The sequence below is a fragment of the Engystomops pustulosus genome, chromosome 1 (genome assembly GCF_040894005.1).
Source record: "Engystomops pustulosus chromosome 1, aEngPut4.maternal, whole genome shotgun sequence".
In the NCBI taxonomy this organism is placed as follows: Eukaryota; Metazoa; Chordata; class Amphibia; order Anura; family Leptodactylidae; genus Engystomops; species Engystomops pustulosus.
Genome location: NC_092411.1, coordinates 166,875,251 through 166,895,340, shown reverse-complemented (window position 1 = coordinate 166,895,340; position 20,090 = coordinate 166,875,251). Strand labels below are relative to the sequence as shown.

The following is a 20,090-nucleotide window of genomic DNA, read 5'->3' as shown; positions in this document are numbered from 1 at the left end:
ATAATCCATCTGGACCACAGGATTTTTTTAAAATTTAAAGAGCAACTGTAAAAAAAAAAAAATGTTGTTTTCCACAAATCACTAGGTCTTCGGATGTAGAACAACTACTCCGATCAACTTTGCTACCTATATCCAGCAGTGTCTTTGATATATTCCACAGATTATGAGTGTTGCAGTAGCTGCTTCCTCCACCTGTACTGACAAGCCCTAGAGTCTGACCTATAAACAAACTCTACGGGTTCATTGGAAAGGAGGGGCTGCTGCTCCCTGCTCACAGAGGTGGAGATCGTCATGTGACCTTGCTCTCTGTGTATGTAGCAGAGCTGGATGCGTTCAAGAACGTGGATACAGAATAGTGAGGTACAAGATCTGCCCTGTTCTTTATCAGCTCCTCCATCGCAGTCTGTGATTCCACAGAACTTTCTCATTCCTCTTGTCACGCTGAATCCTTTACCCCACCTTGCACTTTGTGCACTGTGCAGAAAGCTAATTATCCTTAGTGCTCACACAGCACAGGCTATAAACTTGATGTAACTGGTTTGCTTATGATTTCTTCCACTTATTTTATGTTCAATGCTGCTCCATGTGATGGAAGCTGCCAGGCTAGTTACCATATACATCCAGTTTGTGCTCTGTGCAGTGTTCAGTGGGATTTATTTTATTTGTGGATAACTACGGTAAATGTTTTTACTGCTAAAATAACACAAGGGAATACAAGAGAAAACATGGGATCTGTTGGCAGCTTGAATTGGCTTCTGCTTGTGGGCATAGACTGACAGACATTAGTCTCCGCCCAGTTCCCACTTTCGGAACAGAAAGTGCCATAAATTTGGAAAGAAAAAAGACGAGCGTACAATATGGGCGTTGTTCTCTCTGTGGGGGAATTGCATATGATAATTTGGTAAAATCATTATAATTTTACAGTTATGCTTTAATGGTTTCACTACTTCTTTAGATACAGTTCTTGATAAGGTGGTAAATTGTGACGTATCTATTTGCGGTAGATTTATAGAGGATACGAATTGGTGTACCCTATTAATATTGGTCTTGGAAATATTTTTGTCATTGTTTATTGATGGCTGAGCTATTTTATCTAAACACAATGTAATTATCACTAAGGGAGAGCAGGAAGGAGACTTTGGTTTTTGCTTTACTTCTTTTAAAGGAAATCTACTACCGTATATACTCGAGTATAAGCCGACCCAAGTATAAGCCGAGGCCCCTAATTTTACCACAAACCTGGTAAAACCTATATATTTTTTACTCGAGTATAAGCCGAGTTTGGTTTTTCAGCACATTTTTTTGTGCTGAAAAACTAGGCTTATACTCGAGTATATAAGGTATTTATTTTCATGCATTGTGAACCAAACATACTTTGAGAATTCTGTAGCTACACTGTCGCTGACCTGGTGGTGACGCACATGAAGAAAGTGGAGCTGCACAGGGCGTCGGAATGGTGAGTACTTTTTTTTTTTTTTTTTTTTAATGTGCTGTATTGCTATAAATAGCATTTTTGCAGGTTATTCATTACAATGAGCCACTGGCTCATTGTAATGAATGAGCCAGTGGCTCAAACGGCCTCGGGTCAAACGAAGACCCGAGGCTACCATGGCATCGATCGCCGCCCCCCGATGATGATCGGAATAAAGATGTCTTTTAAATGCCGCCGGCGACTTTGCCGGCAGCAACGGAAAGGTTAATAGCGACCGCGGTTGTTAGAGCTGGGGGTTTGCTGCAATATGCAACTACCCCCACCCTTGTATGAAGAGGACTCAGCCTGTGAGCCCTCTTCATACATTCCCTGCACCTCTGCGCTGTAGAGCTACGGCACAGAGCGTTAAGGGGTTAAGAGGCAGGCCTGCAATGAAGTTAAAGTGTTTTGGGGGAAAAAAAATCATTTTCTTCTCTTTATAACATTCTGGAGTATATGCAAATTGACATTTTAAAACCTGATGCATTAGCCTTTGTAAAAATATTCACATTTGTATCATTCTCGAAACTTGTGGCCATGACTGTAGAGTCTTTTTCCAGGGCATGGACAATCCCTGTAATCCTCATCTGATCATGTTTCAGAAGAATGGTGGCTTGATCTTCAGAGTCTTTGAGTCTCTTAACCCCTTAAGGACGCAGCCTGTTTGCAGGTTAAGACTCGCTACTTTTAAAAAAAAATTTGACCAGTGTCTCTTCCTGTGGTAATAACTTTTCAACGCTTTAAGATATCTCTGTGATTTTGAGAATGTTTTCTCGTGAGACATTGTAGTTTGTTAGTAGTGTCATTTCGGTGATCCGTTCCTTTTTTTGGGGGGTAAAAATTCAAAAATTTAGGAAAAATTTGAAAAAAATGACGTTTCAAATGTTATACTTTTTAGACAAAAAGGGATACCAATTTTTTTTTGATAGAAACCTTTTGCCATTGGTCTTCTTTTTATATCCATTATTTGTTTTACGTTTCCATTTTTTTTTTTTTTTTTTATGGATGTGAAATTTGAAAAATGCAAACTTTTTGGTGATCAATTCAGTTTGGAAGTGCCCTATAAAGGCTTATGTACTATATACTCCCACAAGTAACACCATTTTATGAACCTAACATTTCAACCTATTTAAATCAGCATTTAAGAAGTCTGTTAACCCTTTATTTTTCCAGAAGCATATGAAAATGGAGTGGAAATTTTGAAATTTCAATTTTTGATTTCAATCTTTCCCATTTAGCCCTAAAATGGATACATTCAGAGGGAATTTGAGGTAAATATATATTCCTAATTTCTTGCCCTGCTTCTTCCGAGTACGGCAATACCAGACATGTGGATGTCAGCTGCTATTTCCCCGCACAGTGATGTCCAGAACAGAGTTAGCGATACTGGGAATTTGGAAGGCCAATTTGGCTACAAATATTTTGTGGTGCCACAGTGTAATTGAAGAGCCCCTGAAGTAAAAGTACAATAGAAAACCCCCCAAAATGTCACCATTTCGGAAACTATACCCCTCAAAGAATTTATCGGTGGTTGTGGTGAGCATTTTAACCCCCAACACGCTGGTCAAAATTGAATGCAAAGTAAAAATTGCGTTTTTATCTCAAAAATGTCATTTTAGTGCCTCGTATACTGTGCCCAACCCATGCCACTTTAGACAAACACCCCAAAAATCATTCTGCGGGTTGTCCCGAGTACGGCAATACCACACATGTGCCAATAATTTACAGGCTGGGCACACGGCAGGGGTCAGGAAGAAAGAAGCACAATTTAGGTTTTCAAGCTTCATTTTCACTAGACTGGTAATGGGGGGGTACCCCCGAGGTACCAGTACAATAGAAACCCCCAAGTAGTGAACCCATTTTGGAAAGGGCACCCCTCAAAAAATTTATGTAGGCTTGTATGAGCATTTTAACCCCTTAAGGACGCAGCCTGTTTGCAGGTTAAGGCTCGCAACTTTTTTTTGAAATTTGACCAGTGTCTCTTCCTGTGGTAATAACTTTTGAACGCTGTTACTTATCAAAGCGATTCTGAGATTGTTTTTTTCCCCACATGTTGTACTTCATTTTAGTGGTAAATTTTGGCTGATAAGTTTTGCGTTTATTTACAAAAAAAAGAAAAAAATGATGAATTTTTAGAAAAATTTGCCATTTTCGAAATTCTAAATCACCGCGTTTTCAGGCAGATAGATTTACCACCTAAATAACTTGCAGAATAACATTTCCCATTTGTCTACTTTACATTTTCATAATTTTTGAAATGTTTGGATAATTTATTTTGACGTCACGCGGCCTACAAATCGAATAGCGATTTTCCGTATTTTCGGAATTGACTATTTTGGGGATAAATACTGTTTGAAATCAAATTTTACATATTTAGCAACAAAACCCCCTATATAACCAACCCATTTTCAAATCTGCACCCCTCAAACTATCAGAAACAGCTTTTACAAAGATTGTTAACCCCTTGAGATCTTCATAGTAATTGAATCAAAATGGCGGTGAAATTTAGAAATTTCAAATTTATCAAATTTTGTCGGTTATACGTTCATTTAGCCCTAAAATTTACACATTTCCAAAAGATAAAAAGAGAAAACTCACCATAAAATTTGTTCTACAATTTCTCCTGAATGTAGCGACCCCCCACACGTGGCCGTTACTTGTGTTATGGGGGCACAGCGAGGCGCAGAAGGGAAGGAGCACCCTGCAGCTGCCAGGATTTTAGTTTTCTGGTTGCCCCCTTTTGAAGGCTATAAAATTTTCGCTATTCTGTTATTTGGGCCATGTGACGGCATTTTTTTTGCGGGACGAGATGCTTTTTCCAGTGTTACCATTTTGGGGATGGTATCACCTATTGTTGAAAATTTTGGAACTTTTTTTGAGGTCATGAGTAGAAAAGCATCAATTCTGTACTGGATTTTTTACTTTTTTTTTTTTCCGTGTTCACCGTATATCCTAATAATCCTGTTATCTTTATTCTATGGGTCGATACGATTACGGGGATACCAGACATTAATATTTTTTCTTATGTTTTACTAAATTTGCCAAATAAAACCCTAATGTGGGGAAAAATCTATCATTTTTGCATCGCCGTCTTCCAAGTGGCATAACATTGTTACGTTTTTGGCTACAGAGCTGGTTGATGGCTTGTTTTTTGCGGGACATGTTGTTCTTTGCAACAATATCATTCTGGAGTACATATGTTTTGTTGATCACTTTTTATTGCATTTTTAGTGGGATATAATAGGTAAAAATCATAATTTTTGGCGGGTTTTTGACGTTTTTTTTTTTTACGGCGTTCATCATATGGGTTCAATAGTTATTTAGTTTTATTCTATGGATTGTTACGGACGCGGTGATACTATATATGTGGGGTTTGTGTTATGATTTAGACTTTTTTGAGCGTTATATGTCTCTTTATATGTTTTCTGGCTTATGGGCATTTTTAGTGATTTATAAAGTAATTTTTTTATTGAAAAACCTTTTTTTTTACATTTTTTTACTTGCTCCACCATGGGATATGAACAAGCAATCATCTGATTGCTTGTTCTTGATAATACTCTGCAATACTAATGTATTGCAGGGTATTATCAGTGCCAGCCTATGCAGATGCATAGGCTGACACTTTGCCTTTAAGATGACGTCACAGACGCCATCTTAAAGGTAAACCCTCCAAGGCTTCTCTGGGGTCCCGATCGGACCCCAGAGGAGCCAAAACAGCGATCGGCCCCCCGAAAACGGTGTGGGGGGGCCGATCGTGGGGTAAAGACCCCCAAAAGGCATGTTAAATGCCGCGGTCGCGTTGACCGCGGCATTTAACGGGTTAAACACCCGCGATCGGAGCCCACTCCGACCGCGGGTGTTAGCCGGGGATGTCAGCGGTAGATTACCGCTGAAATCCCGCGGCTAGCGATGCCGGTTCGGCTGCTATACAGCGCTGAACCGGCATCGTCTCTGCGCCGTAGCTGTACTGCGCTGAGCGCTAATCGCGGGACTCAGCGCAGTACAGCTACGGCGCAGAGCGCTAAGGTGTTAACCTCTAAGGTGCTGGCTCAAATGTAATACAAAGTGAGTAGTGCAGAAAAACAATTGTATTGCAATTTATCAAATATGCCATTGAAGTGACAAAAGTATTTTGCCCAACTCATGCCACAGGGGAAAAACACATCAAAAAATCATTCTGCTGGTTACCCCGGTTAGGGCAATACCCCATAGGAGGCAATAATCTGTAGGATGGAGACACGGCAGGGCTCAAAAGGGAATAACTTGTTGGAGCACAGACATTGTACATTTTTTTTTTTTTTCTTTTTGGCATCATGAAAGATTTGTAGATGCCAATAGGGGCCAGTACAGTAGAAACCCCTAAGAACTGACCCTATTTTGGAAACTACACCACTCCATGAATTAATCTAGGGGTATAGTTAGCATTTTAACCCCACAGGTGGACCCCTGAAAAAGTGCATAATGGATAGTGCATAGTAAAAAATATCCATTATGTCATTTTGTGCCCAGCTGCTGCCATGGGAGACAAACACCCTAAAAATCATGATGCATGTTTTCCTGGGTAAAGCATACGGGGCAGTAATCTACAGGCTGGGCACATGGCAGGGCTTAGAAGGGAAGGTGCGGCATGCGGCATGATAATCTGTGCGTCAGGGTAACAACAGGGTACACTAAAAATCCAGGGATGTATGATAAATTCGGAAGCAATCTTTCATACATAACCCTGGTTTTTCTGGGCATGTCTCACAGTGATGAATGGTGTCCTTCCGAATGCCATTTTTGGAGCACACCCTGCACCTCTTTTGTGACCTTCCCTAGCTGGCTGTTTGGGGAACTACTCCTGGAAAGTGCTGCCCTGGTACAATACGTGATGTGGCCTCACTTCCAGATGTGCTAGCACTCCCCATTTCCTGGTCTCCAAAAAGAAAGTACTTTATTACCACCTCTTGAAATTCCAGGAAAGTTCCCCTCTGGCCGGCATATCGATGCAGCACGAAAGCATTATACAATGCCATCTGCATGATGTGCACGGCCAGCTTCTTGTACCACACCCTCGACTTCCGCATGGCATTGTACGGCTGAAGCACCTGGTCAGACAAGTCCACCCCTCCCATGTATTTGTTATAATCTAAAATACAGTCTGGCTTGGGGGTTTATGTACTGGCACCTCGTACTGGGACAGGGGTGGTGGTGTGCTCATGTATTGTGGTTAATACAAAGGACCTCTCTCTTGTCCTTGTACTTAACACACAATACAGAGTCGCTGCATAGTGCCCTGCTTTCGTGCCTTTTAAGTTTTTGCCCAAGCAGCGACTTAGGGGGACCTCTCTGATTTCTGCGTACAGTGCCGCATGCCGCAGTATTTCTGGAAGAGAGGCACTTGAACAGGGTGGTGCTGGTGTAGAAATTGTCCAGGTAGAGGTGGTAGCCCTGGTCCAGCAGTGGGTGCACTAAATCCCACACTATCTTCCCTGTAACACCCAGGAAGGGGGGGCATTCTGGGGGCACTATAGTGGAGTCCTTCCCTTCATATACCCTGAACTTGTATGTGTACCCTGATGAACTTTCGCACAGCTTATACATCTTCACACCATACCTTGCCCTCTTATTGGGCAGGTACTGGCGGAAGTGAAGTCTCCCTTTGAATTGTACCAGGGACTCGTCTATGCTCACATGTTTGGCAGGGGTATATGCCTGGGCTAACTTGGCACTAAAATGATCTAATATGTGCAGCGTAGAGATTTGTCTGAAATATAATAATATTCCGCAGCTCCTCATCAAAAAAAAACTTAAAAAAGTCCACAGCTCTTAGCCCTGTCGTGTCAAAGTTAATTCCAGGATGGCCCAAAAAGTCAGGGACCTGAGGGGTATAATTATCTGGGGCTACCCATGTGGGGTCAGTGGAAGTCCCAGGCGCCTCTCCTGCAGAAGTCCCAGGCGCCCCAGCTGCAGAAGTCCCAGGCGCCCCAGCTGCAGAAGTCCCAGGCGCCCCAGCTGCAGAAGTCCCAGGCGCCCCAGCTGCAGGAGTCCCAGGCGCCCCTGCTGCAGGAGTCCCAGGCGCCCCTGCTGCAGGAGTCCCAGGCGCCCCTGCTGCAGGAGTCCCAGGCGCCCCTGCTGCAGGAGTCCCAGGCGCCCCTGCTGCAGGAGTCCCAGGCGCCCCTGCTGCAGGAGTCCCAGGCGCCCCTGCTGCAGGAGTCCCAGGCGCCCCTGCTGCAGGAGTCCCAGGCGCCCCTGCTGCAGGAGTCCCAGGCGCCCCTGCTGCAGGAGTCCCAGGCGCCCCTGCTGCAGGAGTCCCAGGCGCCCCTGCTGCAGGAGTCCCAGGCGCCCCTGCTGCAGGAGTCCCAGGCGCCCCTGCTGCAGGAGTCCCAGGCGCCCCTGCTGCAGGAGTCCCAGGCGCCCCTGCTGCAGGAGTCCCAGGCGCCCCTGCTGCAGGAGTCCCAGGCGCCCCTGCTGCAGGAGTCCCAGGCGCCCCTGCTGCAGGAGTCCCAGGCGCCCCTGCTGCAGGAGTCCCAGGCGCCCCTGCTGCAGGAGTCCCAGGCGCCCCTGCTGCAGGAGTCCCAGGCGCCCCTGCTGCAGGAGTCCCAGGCGCCCCTGCTGCAGGAGTCCCAGGCGCCCCTGCTGCAGGAGTCCCAGGCGCCCCTGCTGCAGGAGTCCCAGGCGCCCCTGCTGCAGGAGTCCCAGGCGCCCCTGCTGCAGGAGTCCCAGGCGCCCCTGCTGCAGGAGTCCCAGGCGCCCCTGCTGCAGGAGTCCCAGGCGCCCCTGCTGCAGGAGTCCCAGGCGCCCCTGCTGCAGGAGTCCCAGGCGCCCCTGCTGCAGGAGTCCCAGGCGCCCCTGCTGCAGGAGTCCCAGGCGCCCCTGCTGCAGGAGTCCCAGGCGCCCTAGGGCGCCTTCTTGGGGGTCCTTCCAGGTCACTGGAAGATGAGCAGGAGGATGATGATAGGTAAAAGGGACCATCATCCCCACTAGCTGACTCGGTGTCAGAGGCAAGCATGTTATATGCCTCCAACACGGTGTACGTCTTCTGAGACATTGCACACAAAAAAATTAGAGAACTAGAAAAATTTGATAATGTGCACCAAACTACACGGATAAACCGTCTAGCAGGCACAAAAAAAAAAAAAAAAAAAAAAAATATATATATATAATGCACACCGAACTACACTGACAAGCCGCACAGATGGCTCACAAAAAATAGCTAAGTTCAGAAGGGACAGACAGGGAAAAACGGAAGAGACGTGGGATCACACAAGGCGATCACACAGGGAACACACAGGACACAGGAAAAAACAGATAGGGATAGGGATTTGTAGGGAACAATAGGGATCAGATAAGGATCAGAACACTATTTATAGTGTAAAAGTGTATTTTGGTTCACACATTAACGCTCTTTCCTCTCTCCAACGATACCAAACCAAAATGGTGCCGCTGGAGGAAGAGGAAAGTGCTAAAGGCACGTTTTTCAGGTTAAAATCGCTGTAATTGGCCAGTCAGGTTTGACTGGCCAATCACGGCGATCGGCGGGCGGGACAGATTTGATTGGTCGGGTGACGGAGACAGGAACTCCTCCTGCCTCTGTCACCCAAATCTCGTCCCGATGTCACCACGTCTCGCGACGTGGTGACAATTCTAAAATAGTATGCGCTCGCGCAGTAGCTGTTCTGCGCTGAACGCTAATCGTCGGAAGCTGCGCAGTACATCTACGGCGCGGAGCGCTAAGGGGTTAGTTATCCCTTCCTCTTGATTGAAATCTAATAAAAGATGTTTATTTGTTTGTTGACAAATCCAAGAGGGATTTTCTGAAGTCTTCTGGGAATATCTGACTGGATATCCAGCCTCTTTTCGGGGTAATCTGTGTTTTTCCCTTTCCACCTGCTATAGCGATACCTAAAATTCCTTAAGTACAATATGCTCCTGGAAGGAGTTCACCTCTTTCAGTGCAGTGCAGTTGAATAAATGGTACATGACATATTTATTGTTTGATACCGGCACCAATACCCTTGACACACATGTTTTCTATATGATGGAGGTACCGCTCTTGTTTTCACCTCACAGAAGCCCTCATTTTCCCAACACTGGTGTCTAAAGACTCGATCCTAATTACTTTGGCAGAGGATGGCATCCACTTTTCTCCAACATCCATCTGTATCAAACAGATAAGGTTGGCCTGCCTCATATGTCAGGATATCTGAGGGGAGCTGGGGGTGAAATACTGTTGAGTTTTTTTTAATTAACGTACCCAGATTAATGACCTTATACCTTTTGGTCTTGCCCGAGTTGGGTGCCAAAGATGAAGCAGTACATATGAGATTTTGGCAACCATGCCACTTACTGAGCCACCAGTTGGTATGATTTACTGCAAAAGGGGAAATATAACTACTCATCCTTTGCCGTAGGTTAAATGGGTAGTGGCCGCTATATAAAGAGGATATAATATGTTTAAGGTTATCAGATAGTTCACTTTGTACTTGAGTACAAGCCAGGGCAAGTTGTGTTCTATCATGCTCTTCTAGGAGACACACAACTAGCTGTCTAAACTTCTTCTCTCTTAGATGCAACTACTTCTCTATCTTCTGCTCCATGTGTGAGTGTTGTAAACCCTCCAGAACCTGATTTACATCAAGCTGGTTCCTGAAACCCTCTCCAGCATATTGTGACAGATCTCCAAGTTTAATACTTCTAGATCCATAGTGTTTAGTGCCCCTATTCCCGTTGCACCTTGTCCCAAACCCATTGCAATCAAATCCCTTTTCCCCCTGTACTTCCTTTGTCTGATATCCTCTTTTCTTACCACTTGTCCTGATTCTACCCATCCTCTAATCATATCAATTTGGTGTCTCAAACTCCTCACATCTATGATTCAATGGTCCACCCTGAAATCATCTACGGATATCCTCCAAGTGTTTCCGTGATGATTTTCCATGGGGGTGATAGCTGAGGTATTAATTGGGTACTGTTACACTCAGGAGAAATTGGGTATCAAACTTTGTGGAGCGTTTTGTTATTTTATCCGCTGAGAATGTGTACATTTTATGAAAAAACGCATTCATTTAACCAATTTTTTTTATTTCTATTAGCATACGGTTTTGTTTTAACACCTGTGAAACAATTAAAGGGTTAACAAACTTCATAAATTTGTTTTACGTACGTTGAGGGGTGTAGTTTCTATAATGGGGCAATTTATGGGGTTTTTACGTTTTATTTACACCTCTCAAATGTACTTGAAATCTAAGCAGGTCCCTCAATAGCCCTAACATCCATAACATCCTACAAAAATAAGAGGATGCTTAAAAAAAACCATGTCCACTTAACATTCAGCGAATGTTAGTTATTAAGTTTTCTTGCAGATATCACTGTGTGTGGAAAAAGTATAACATTTAGCATTTTCGAACTTTGCGAATTTTTCAAAACTTTCACTAAATATCTGATTTTCTCATAAATGCAAAACATACCACCAAAAATTTTCAATTAACATTTAAGTACAGTGTCACAGGAAAACTATTTCAAAATCACTATGTTAACCCTTTCGGGACCTGGCCCTTTTTTGTTTTTTCATTTTAATTTTTTACTCCCCATGATCAAAAATCCATAACTTTTTTATTTTTCCATGTACAGAGCTGTGTGATGGCTTATTTTCTGCGTAACAAATTGCACTTCATAGAGATGGTATTGAATATTCCATGCTGTGTACTAGGAAGAGGGAAAAAAATTCCAAATGCAGTGAAATTGGTAAAAAAACGCATTTGTGCCGCCTTCTTGTGGGCTTGGATCTTACGGATTTCACTGTGCGCCCCAAATGACGTCTACTTTATTCTTTGGGTCGGTACGATTACGGGGATACCAAATTTGTATAGGTTTTATGTTTTCATACATTTAAAAAAATTAAAACCTCCTGTACAAAAATTTTTTGGGGGATTTTGCCATCTTCTGGCGCTAATAACTTTTTTATACTTTGGTGTACTGAGCTGTGGGTGGTGTCGTTTTTTGCGGATTTTGATGACATTTACAATGTTATCAATTTTAGGACTGTTCGACCTTGTGATCCCTTTTTATAGAATTTTTTAATTTTTTTAAATGACAAAAAAAGTGCCATTTTCTACTTTGGGCGCGATTTTCCGTTACGGGATTAAACGCAGTGAAAAACCGTTATCATATTTTGATCGGGCATTTTCGGACGCGGCGATACCTAATGTGTTTATGATTTTTACTGTTTATTTATATTTATATCAGTTCTAGGGAAAGGGGGGTGATTTGAGTTTTTAGGGTCTTTTATTATAATTTTTTTTTTTTAACTTTTTATTTTTATTTTTAGTACTTTTCAGACTCCCTAGGGTACTTTAACCCTAGGGGGTCTGCACGATCCTATCATATACTGCCATACTACAGTATGGCAGTATATGGGGATTTTACTACTCATACATTACAATGTGCTGATAGCACATTGTAATGCATGGGTTAACCTGAAGTAGCCTCGGGTCTTCGCGAGACCCGAGGTTACCATGGCGACGCATCGACGCTCCCCGATGACGTCACGGGGAGCGGCGATCCTCGAAAAGATGGCGGCGCCCTCGCGCCGCCATCCTTTTGAAGCCGCCGGCAGCGATCGAGGTGAAAACACCCGCGATCGGTGCTAGCACCGATCGCGGGTGTTACCGGTAAGCCTTTGCTGCAATATGCAGCAAAGACTTACCGGCTATGGAGAGGGCTCAGCGCGTGAGCCCTCTCCATGCACCCGCGGCCGACCCGTGACGTGCTATTACGTCACGAGTCGTGAAAGGGTTAAAGCATTCTGAAGTTATAACCACTTCCGATTTGAAAAAATGGGCCGTGTCAGGAAGGTGAAAAGTGGCTTCAGTGTAAGGGGTTGTCCGAGACTAAGTAAAAATAACAAGGTGGCCAGGCATGGGCTGCATGAAAAAAAAACTAGTACAGGCAGTCCCCGGGTTACATACAAGATCTGTAGGTCTGTAGGTTTGTTCTTAAGTTGAATTTGTATGCAAGTCGGAACTGTATATTTTATCATTGTAATCCCAGCCAAAACTTTCTTGGTCTCTGTGACAATTAGATTTTAAAAAATGTTGGGTTGTCATAAGAATCAATATGAACACTAAAGCTTCATTACAGACACATTTGATAACTGTTATAGCTGATTATTGTAGCCTAGGACTAAAGTACAATAAATTACCAGCATCCAGAGGTCCGTTTGTAACTTAAGTAGGGGACCGCCTGTACTTAGCTTGGCTGGCCAGAAGCTACAAGAGCGGAACTTCTGTGCCCCTGTAAACAAACTGGGGAACACCGCGGGACACTGAACATGCAGGAGAAGGGACATACTAGTTAGTGTGGGGCTTTTTGTGTAACTTAATTTCAGACAACCCCTTTAAGGAAAAGTCTGCTCCAAAGATCTTTTACTATTGTAAAGCAAGTATGATTTGTTAAAAATAACTTTGTACTACATATTAATTTACTATATATATTTATTTTCAGAGTATGATCCTTACAGACCTGAACTTCCAGTCACTACTTTTATGGAGGAGGATATAACAAGTGCCATTCCTGAACATGGCCAACATATATTGGAATTGGAAAGGGTCAACAGAGCAATTGAAGAAGTCAAGAGTCAGGTGGAAAGAGAGCAGAGAAAGTATGAAGAGCTATTTGAAACCCATGTCCCCTCAAAAAATAGTTTGCATTCTGACACCTATTTTTCTTTTGAATATGATCCTGGTTGTTCTGGAAGCAGTACTTCCGGTTACAATCCAACCCCTTTGAACAAGTCCGTAAAGGCATCTAAATATACTTTAGATGGTGTTGACCACAATGTAAGTAATAGAGTGTCTTTGGAGTATACTCCTGCACCAGTTACTCAAATTTCTAGGTGCAGAACCAATAAATATGTAATTGATAATTCCAAGCCTTGCACTGATATGGAATATGATCCTATGTTAAACTACTCCGCTAGACTTCTAAACAAAGCTAAACCTGGTAGACTTCCCAAAAGAAATAGATCAGATTGTCAGGATGAAAGTTGTTCACCCTCAAATAAGCGATTGTGCATTCAAACCTCTAAGTGTGAGGCTAAGTTTTCGCACTCTGAAGATGATTCTATGGCACAATCTCCTCTTAAATTTGGCAAACCAGTCCCTTATGAAACAAAGCAAAGCTCGACATCTTCAATGTTTGAAAGTCAAAGTTTAATTACAGTAAATGAAATGGCAGTGCATTATACTAATATTGATAATGATTTAAAAGGCAAATCCCTAAACTCTAGCAATAAGAAGCTGAAGCTTCCAACAAAATACTCTGGTCGAACAACCAACACTATTAATGAGCAAAAAATAACTTTGTCAAAAAGCCACATTAAGAGAAGAAATAAACAAGTAGAATTAAAAAATTTGGACAGCAAACTAGAGGATGATAAACTGAAAAAAAATGAAAGACCCTCCAAACAGACTAAAAACAAAAAGTCTAATTTGGAGTCTTCTAAAACTACTTATCTCAAAGTTAATGAAAATAAACTCTGTGAAGAGAAGACTAACAAGTTGGACTCAAATTCTAAAGACCTAGAAGTGAAGAATGGAAAGCATAAATCAAAAAACAGTAAATCCTTGTCTTTGAACAAACCCAATATAGCTGTCCCAGAGAATTTTAATGTTGGGTCAAGTAAAAGAACTTTAAGTCATGTGGAACTATTTGGTAATGAGACCAGCGATGAGGAAGATAACAGAAAAAATCTTCAAATAGCTAACTCAAATTACTCTAATAATTCTCAACAAGATGTTTTGTCTACACCCAAAGGCAATTTGTCTGTCAGCAGATCTTCTATTGTTATGGATTCTCCTGAGATTTTTATGGATTCCGATTCTGATCTGGATCCAATGGAAGAATGTCTCAGAGTCTTCAATGAATGTCAGGACATAAAGACTGAAGACAAAGGAAGAATGGTAAAGCAGGTAAGTAAATGTTTTACAAGAACTATTCCATTGTGCAGTTCCTATAAATTCATCTTTTTATACAGTCACCACTTGGCAGGACCAGATTTCATATGGCAGGTTCTCAATTCTACCATTTATTATATTTATATAGAAAATAACATTCATATTAATATTCTTTTTTTAGATAAAGTAATTTATTAAAGGTTTTATTTTACAAACCTAGAAACATCCCTTCCCTCAGACTCACTACCACCCCTGCACTTTAACAAACAAAATCTGAGGCAATGGCATGAGCATAATATTATATATATTATAATATATATATCTATCTATATCTTTGTTTTAACCCCTTAGGGACATGGCCCTTTTTCTTTTTGCATTTTCATTTTTCACTCCCCACCTTCAAAAATCTGTAATTTTTTTTTATTTTTCCATATACAGAGCTCTGTTTGGGCTTGTTTTTGGCGTAAACAAATTGCACTTTATAGGGATGGTATTTATAATTCCATGCCGTGTACTGGGAAGCGGGAAAAAAATTCAGAATGCAGTGAAAATGATGAAAAAACGCATTTGCCCCGTTTTCTTGTGTGCTTGGATTTTACAGCTGTCACTGAGCGCTCCAAATCACATGTCTATTTTATTCTTTGGTTCGGTACGATCACGGGGATACCAAATTTGTACAGGTTTTATAATGTTTTCATACATTTAAAAAAAATTTAAAACCTTCTGTACAAAAAAAAAATTCTTAGTGCCATGTTCTGGCACTAATAACTTTTTCATACTTCAGTGCACAGAGCTGTGGGTGGTGTAGTTTTTTGCGACTTTTGATGACGTTTTCAATGCTCCTTTCCGCTTCGTCCCCCATGACGGCCCAACCTGGAGGATGCCCCTTGACCTCTGCAGGGACAGGAAGAAGAGAGGTTAAATGCTCCCCCCCGCATCCTCCCGCCAGTGTTCTTCCTGTCCCTGCTGAGGCAGGACAAGAGAGGTGCTCTCCTCCGGGGGGGGCGAGGGGGCAAACTTTCTATGGAACTTACGGGTAGACCTGGCTGGCTAAATCCCGGCGGGCTGGGTCGTTCGGTCGGCTCCGTGCCTTCCCTTTAGCTACCTTTCCAGTCCGTTCCCCTTGGCCGCCGCTCCGCGATCCTAGGTGAGCGCGCGGCGGCCGAAGAAACTACATTTTCCGGCGTCCTCGAGGTCCGATGACTACTTCCGGTCGCGACCGGAAGTAGCGGTTCACAGGACCGCAATGCATTCCTGGGAACGGGAGCAGGGCGTGGGGCTTCTACAGGGGATGGACTCCCAATTAAGGTATTTAAGACACCTGGAGCGGGTTGGTCACGCTGATCTCAGGTCTAAGATCTGTGAGTGACGCTGTGCTGCTATGCTTGTGTTTTCTGAAATTTTTCCTGTGTGCTTCCCCGGCTTTGTGATGGCTGATGAGGTAGATCCGACCTTCCTGCATCCTCCGGTTTCTGTAAGTGGGGTCATTTGTGCAGGTTTGGGCTTTTACTGTGTGTAAAGGTCATTTATTATCCTCCACTTGCCTTTTCAGGAGAAAGACCAGGGGTCTTGGAGGAAAAGGCAAGGAGGATAAAGGGGATAAGACAAGCAAGTCTGAAAAACCCGAAAAAAGTCGACTTAAGAAGTGTAACATGTGTTCTCACTCTATGTCCAACTCATACAAAAAAACGATTTGCAAGTCTTGCATCGACAATTTTATGAGAGAGGAAAAAACGTCCTTCTTAGATGAATTAAAAGGGTTTATTGAGGAGAAAATAAGTAAGAAGCCTAGAGTAGAGCCGGATTCTTCTCTATCTGAGGAGGGGGATGACTCTGAAACTCCCTCATGTTCATATGTAGAAGGTGATGAACCGACAGACTCACAGAAAACAGAAGATACACGTCATCTGTTTCAGTTTGAGGAACTTGATGGTCTCCTGAAAGCAATAAGGCAGACCCTGGAGATTGAGGAGATTCTTCCTCCCAGGTCTAAGGAGGAGGAATTATTTGGCGGATTAAAGGCAAAACGTCAAAGGGTATTCCCTTTGAATGACACCTTAAAGGAGCTGGTGTCGGAGGAATGGCGAGAGCCAGAAAAGAGAGTCATTGTGTTCAAAAGCTTTAAGAAGAGACTTGTATTTGAGCCAGAGGAGTCCAAGGTGTGGGACACTTGCCCAAAAATGGATGTGCAAGTCACAAAGATCGTAAAGGAGACTGATCTTCCGTTTGAGGTCGCGGCACAATTAAAGTACAGGATAGGAAGTCGGACTCTCTATTAAGGAAGGCCTGGGAGACATCCATGCTCAATCTGAAGACAAATCTAGCTTCTACATCAGTAGCAAGGAACTTGCTGTACTGGTTAAACGAACTGGAATCCCACATCAAGGAGGGAACTCCAAGGTCAACAATCTTGGAGAACTTTCCTCTGCTGAAATCAGCTACAGCTTTCCTAGCAGATTCCGCGGCTGAGGGAATCCGTTTTGCCTCAGAGGGGGCACTCACTAATTCTACACGAAGGGCACTGTGGCTGAAACAGTGGAACGGAGATATCCGTTCTAAAGCGAAGTTGTGCAGCCTCCCTTTCTCAGGGGAATTCGTATTTGGACCAGAACTGGATGCTATACTCGAGAGAGCATCAGATAAGAAGAAGGGCTTTCCTGAGAGATCGATACCCAAGAAACGGCCCTTTCGGGACTTTAAAAAGGATTCATACAAGGGCAAAGGGAAAAGGGGACGCTGGAGCTACCCGAAAGGAAGTAAAGGAAGAGGGTTTCTGTTCTCCACCCCAACAGACCCTAATTGAAACAAAAAACAATGATGCCATGGTAGGGGGAAGATTGCTAAGGTTCAGAGGAGAATGGACAGAGATCACTTTAAATCCCTGGGTCTTAGATATATTACTACACGGTTACAATATCGAATTCTACAAGCTTCCCCCTACAAAATACATGCCACCTTTGTCATCTATGTTACTTACATCCCACAACTTAATATGGCAAGAAGTAGCCTCCCTTTTGTCTTCTGGAGTTGTTGTACCTGTTCCACAAGATCAGGAAAAATCTGGGTTTTACTCTTCTCTTTTTTTTTTGGTGAAAAAACCGAATGGCACAAACCGGCTGATTATCAACCTGAGAGGTCTCAACGAATTTATTGTCTACCGAAAATTCAGGATGGAGTCGGTAAGATCAGCCACACACATTATTCACATTAATGTGCACTATAGACTTAAAAGATGCATACTATCACATCCCTATACACCCTTTCTAAGGTGGAAATCCTTGGAAATCCAAAGTGCGCCTTATAGTACGGTGCGCCCTATAGGAGGGCAGCGGACCTTACTTACATAGGTCCCCGCTACCGGAGACAGCAGATCTCCAGCGGGAACTGCAGACCACGCGGCACGAACAACTTCTGCCGCGTCGGTCTGCAGTTCCCGCTGGAGATCTGCTGTCTCCGGTAGCGGGGACCTATGTAAGTATGCCATTCTCCACCTCCCCACACCTTCCCCGCGTTCCGCGTCTCGTCTCGGCGTCGCGTCTCGTCCCGTCGGGTCTCCGCTCCGCCCCCGGACCTCCGCCTTATAGTCCGATGCGCCTTTATATATGGAATTATTACATATATAAGGCGCATCGGACTGATGCGCCTTATATTCCGGTGCGCCTAATGGCCCGGAAAATACGGTATATGAGAAGTGTAGCCTGTTTACATACATGTGCACTGGGGACATAAGTTTGTGTATAGCACCTACAGTGCTTTTTAATTGTTTTGGGCTTATTTTCTTTGTATTTAGCGAATTTAATAAAGTGTAAACATTTACCCCCTTATGGACATTCGCTTTTTTCAGTCTTGCTATATTTTGATCTGACATTTTGTGATGCGATGATACCTAAAGTGTTTATGATTTTTACTGTTTATTTATATTTAGGCAAAGGGTGGGGATTTAAGCTTTTTCTTTTACTATTTGTTTATATATTTTTTTAATATATTTTTATATATATAATTTATTTTTTACCATTTTATTTTAGATACTCCAGGGTAATTTAACCCTGCAGGGTCCGATTGCTAATACTAATTTACTGCAATACTACTATTTTACTATGATTTCTAGTAGCCTACACTCTCTGCTGGCTATTGGAAATCATTGCACATGGCAATGACTCTAGGCTGCCATAGCAACTGATCGCCGCCCTCCGATGACGTTCCAAGGGGGCGGCGGTCGACCATCCAAGATGGCGGTGCGCATTTAACGGTAAGTTGGGTGCCGCGGTCGGGTTCAACAGCGGCACTTGACAGACGGGTGTTGGCTGTTTTTTATACAGCCATTACCCAGTGTGTATGGAGAGAGCTCAGCTCGATATAGTTCGTCATCGGTCGGCGAGGTGTTAAACCATCTCAAGATACAATTTCCTTGCCTGACTTACAGATCAGGAGACGGTAGAAGAGAGCTTCTATACTTACAAGAAAGCATTTGGTGGTTTTCATCGCAGGAAAGCAGAGGGAAGATTGGCATCATCCACCCAGGAACCCCACTCCTTATCAAATGTTTTTGACGCTTTATGCTTGCAATACACCCCTTTCACTAACCTAATAATAGCATCTTTTGCACCATGGGTGCAACGGATTTTGAGCAATTAGCTTTGAAATAACATCCCACCTATACTAAGACTGCATTCATCAGGTTTTCTAAAACCAGGAGACCTAGAATTGAAAACTATGGGGTAAAGGTTTACATTGTGTGTCATGTCTCACGATAATTGGTTATAACTTCGGAACGCTTTAACATATCCTGGTGATTTTGAGAATGTTTTCTCGTGACACATTGTACTTCATGTTAGTTATAAAATTTAAGTGATAAGTTTTGCGTTTCGTTCTGAAAAAAAGTGAAAATTTGGCAAAAGTTTGTAAAAATTCTTCATTTTCCAAGTTTGAAATGTTCTGGTTTCCAGACAGGAAGTAAAACTACCCAAAAAGTTTGATAATTAACATTTACAGAATATCTGCTTTATGTTGGGATGATATTTTATGCTTCCGGTCATTTTTCTAGGATGTTATGAGGTGCAGAACTTTAGGTGCGATTTTTCTTATTTTCATGAAAATTGCCATAACTCACATTTTGAGGGACAACTCGGCTTCCAAGTGACTTTGAGAGGCCTAAATAATAGTAAAACCTCATAAATTACCCCACTATAGAAACTTCACCCCTCAACGTATGTAAAACAACTTCTATTAAGTCCATTAACCCTTTAAGTGTTTCACATGGGTTAAAAAATATGGACCTGCGATTTAGAAACTATGGAATTTTTTTGGAAATACATTCATTTAGGCCAAAACTGACATTTTCAGAATAAATTAAATGATGAAACGCACTGCAACGCTTGATGCCCAATTCCTCCCGAGTGTACTGATACCACATATGTGGTGGTAAACTGCTGTATGGGTGCACGGCCGAGCATAGAATGAATGGAGGCGCCGTCCACAGCAGATTTGTATTGTCACATTGTACGACCTATAAATTTTTATTTTTTTTGGTAATGCGATCATATGAGGGCTTATTTTTTATGGGATGAGATACAATGTATAAATAATTTATTTTGGGAGTCTAAAGCTTATTCATGAGATTTTATTAACTATTTCAAGGGGGACACAAACAAAATCATCAATTTTTATTTTGGATTGTGAGCATT

General features: G+C 42.7%; 1 protein-coding gene across 5 annotated transcripts in view; it reads left to right on the top strand.

The window, feature by feature from the left end:
• The window catches only part of REXO1 (RNA exonuclease 1 homolog), a 559,659-nt gene that overhangs the window by 49,729 nt on the left and 489,840 nt on the right, over positions 1-20,090 (top strand). For all 5 annotated transcript variants that reach the window (XM_072113796.1, XM_072113777.1, XM_072113787.1 and 2 more), the window contains exon 2: positions 12,956-14,421. In XM_072113796.1, coding sequence (XP_071969897.1) covers positions 12,956-14,421 — 1,466 coding nt within the window. The remainder of the gene's footprint in view (positions 1-12,955; positions 14,422-20,090) is intronic.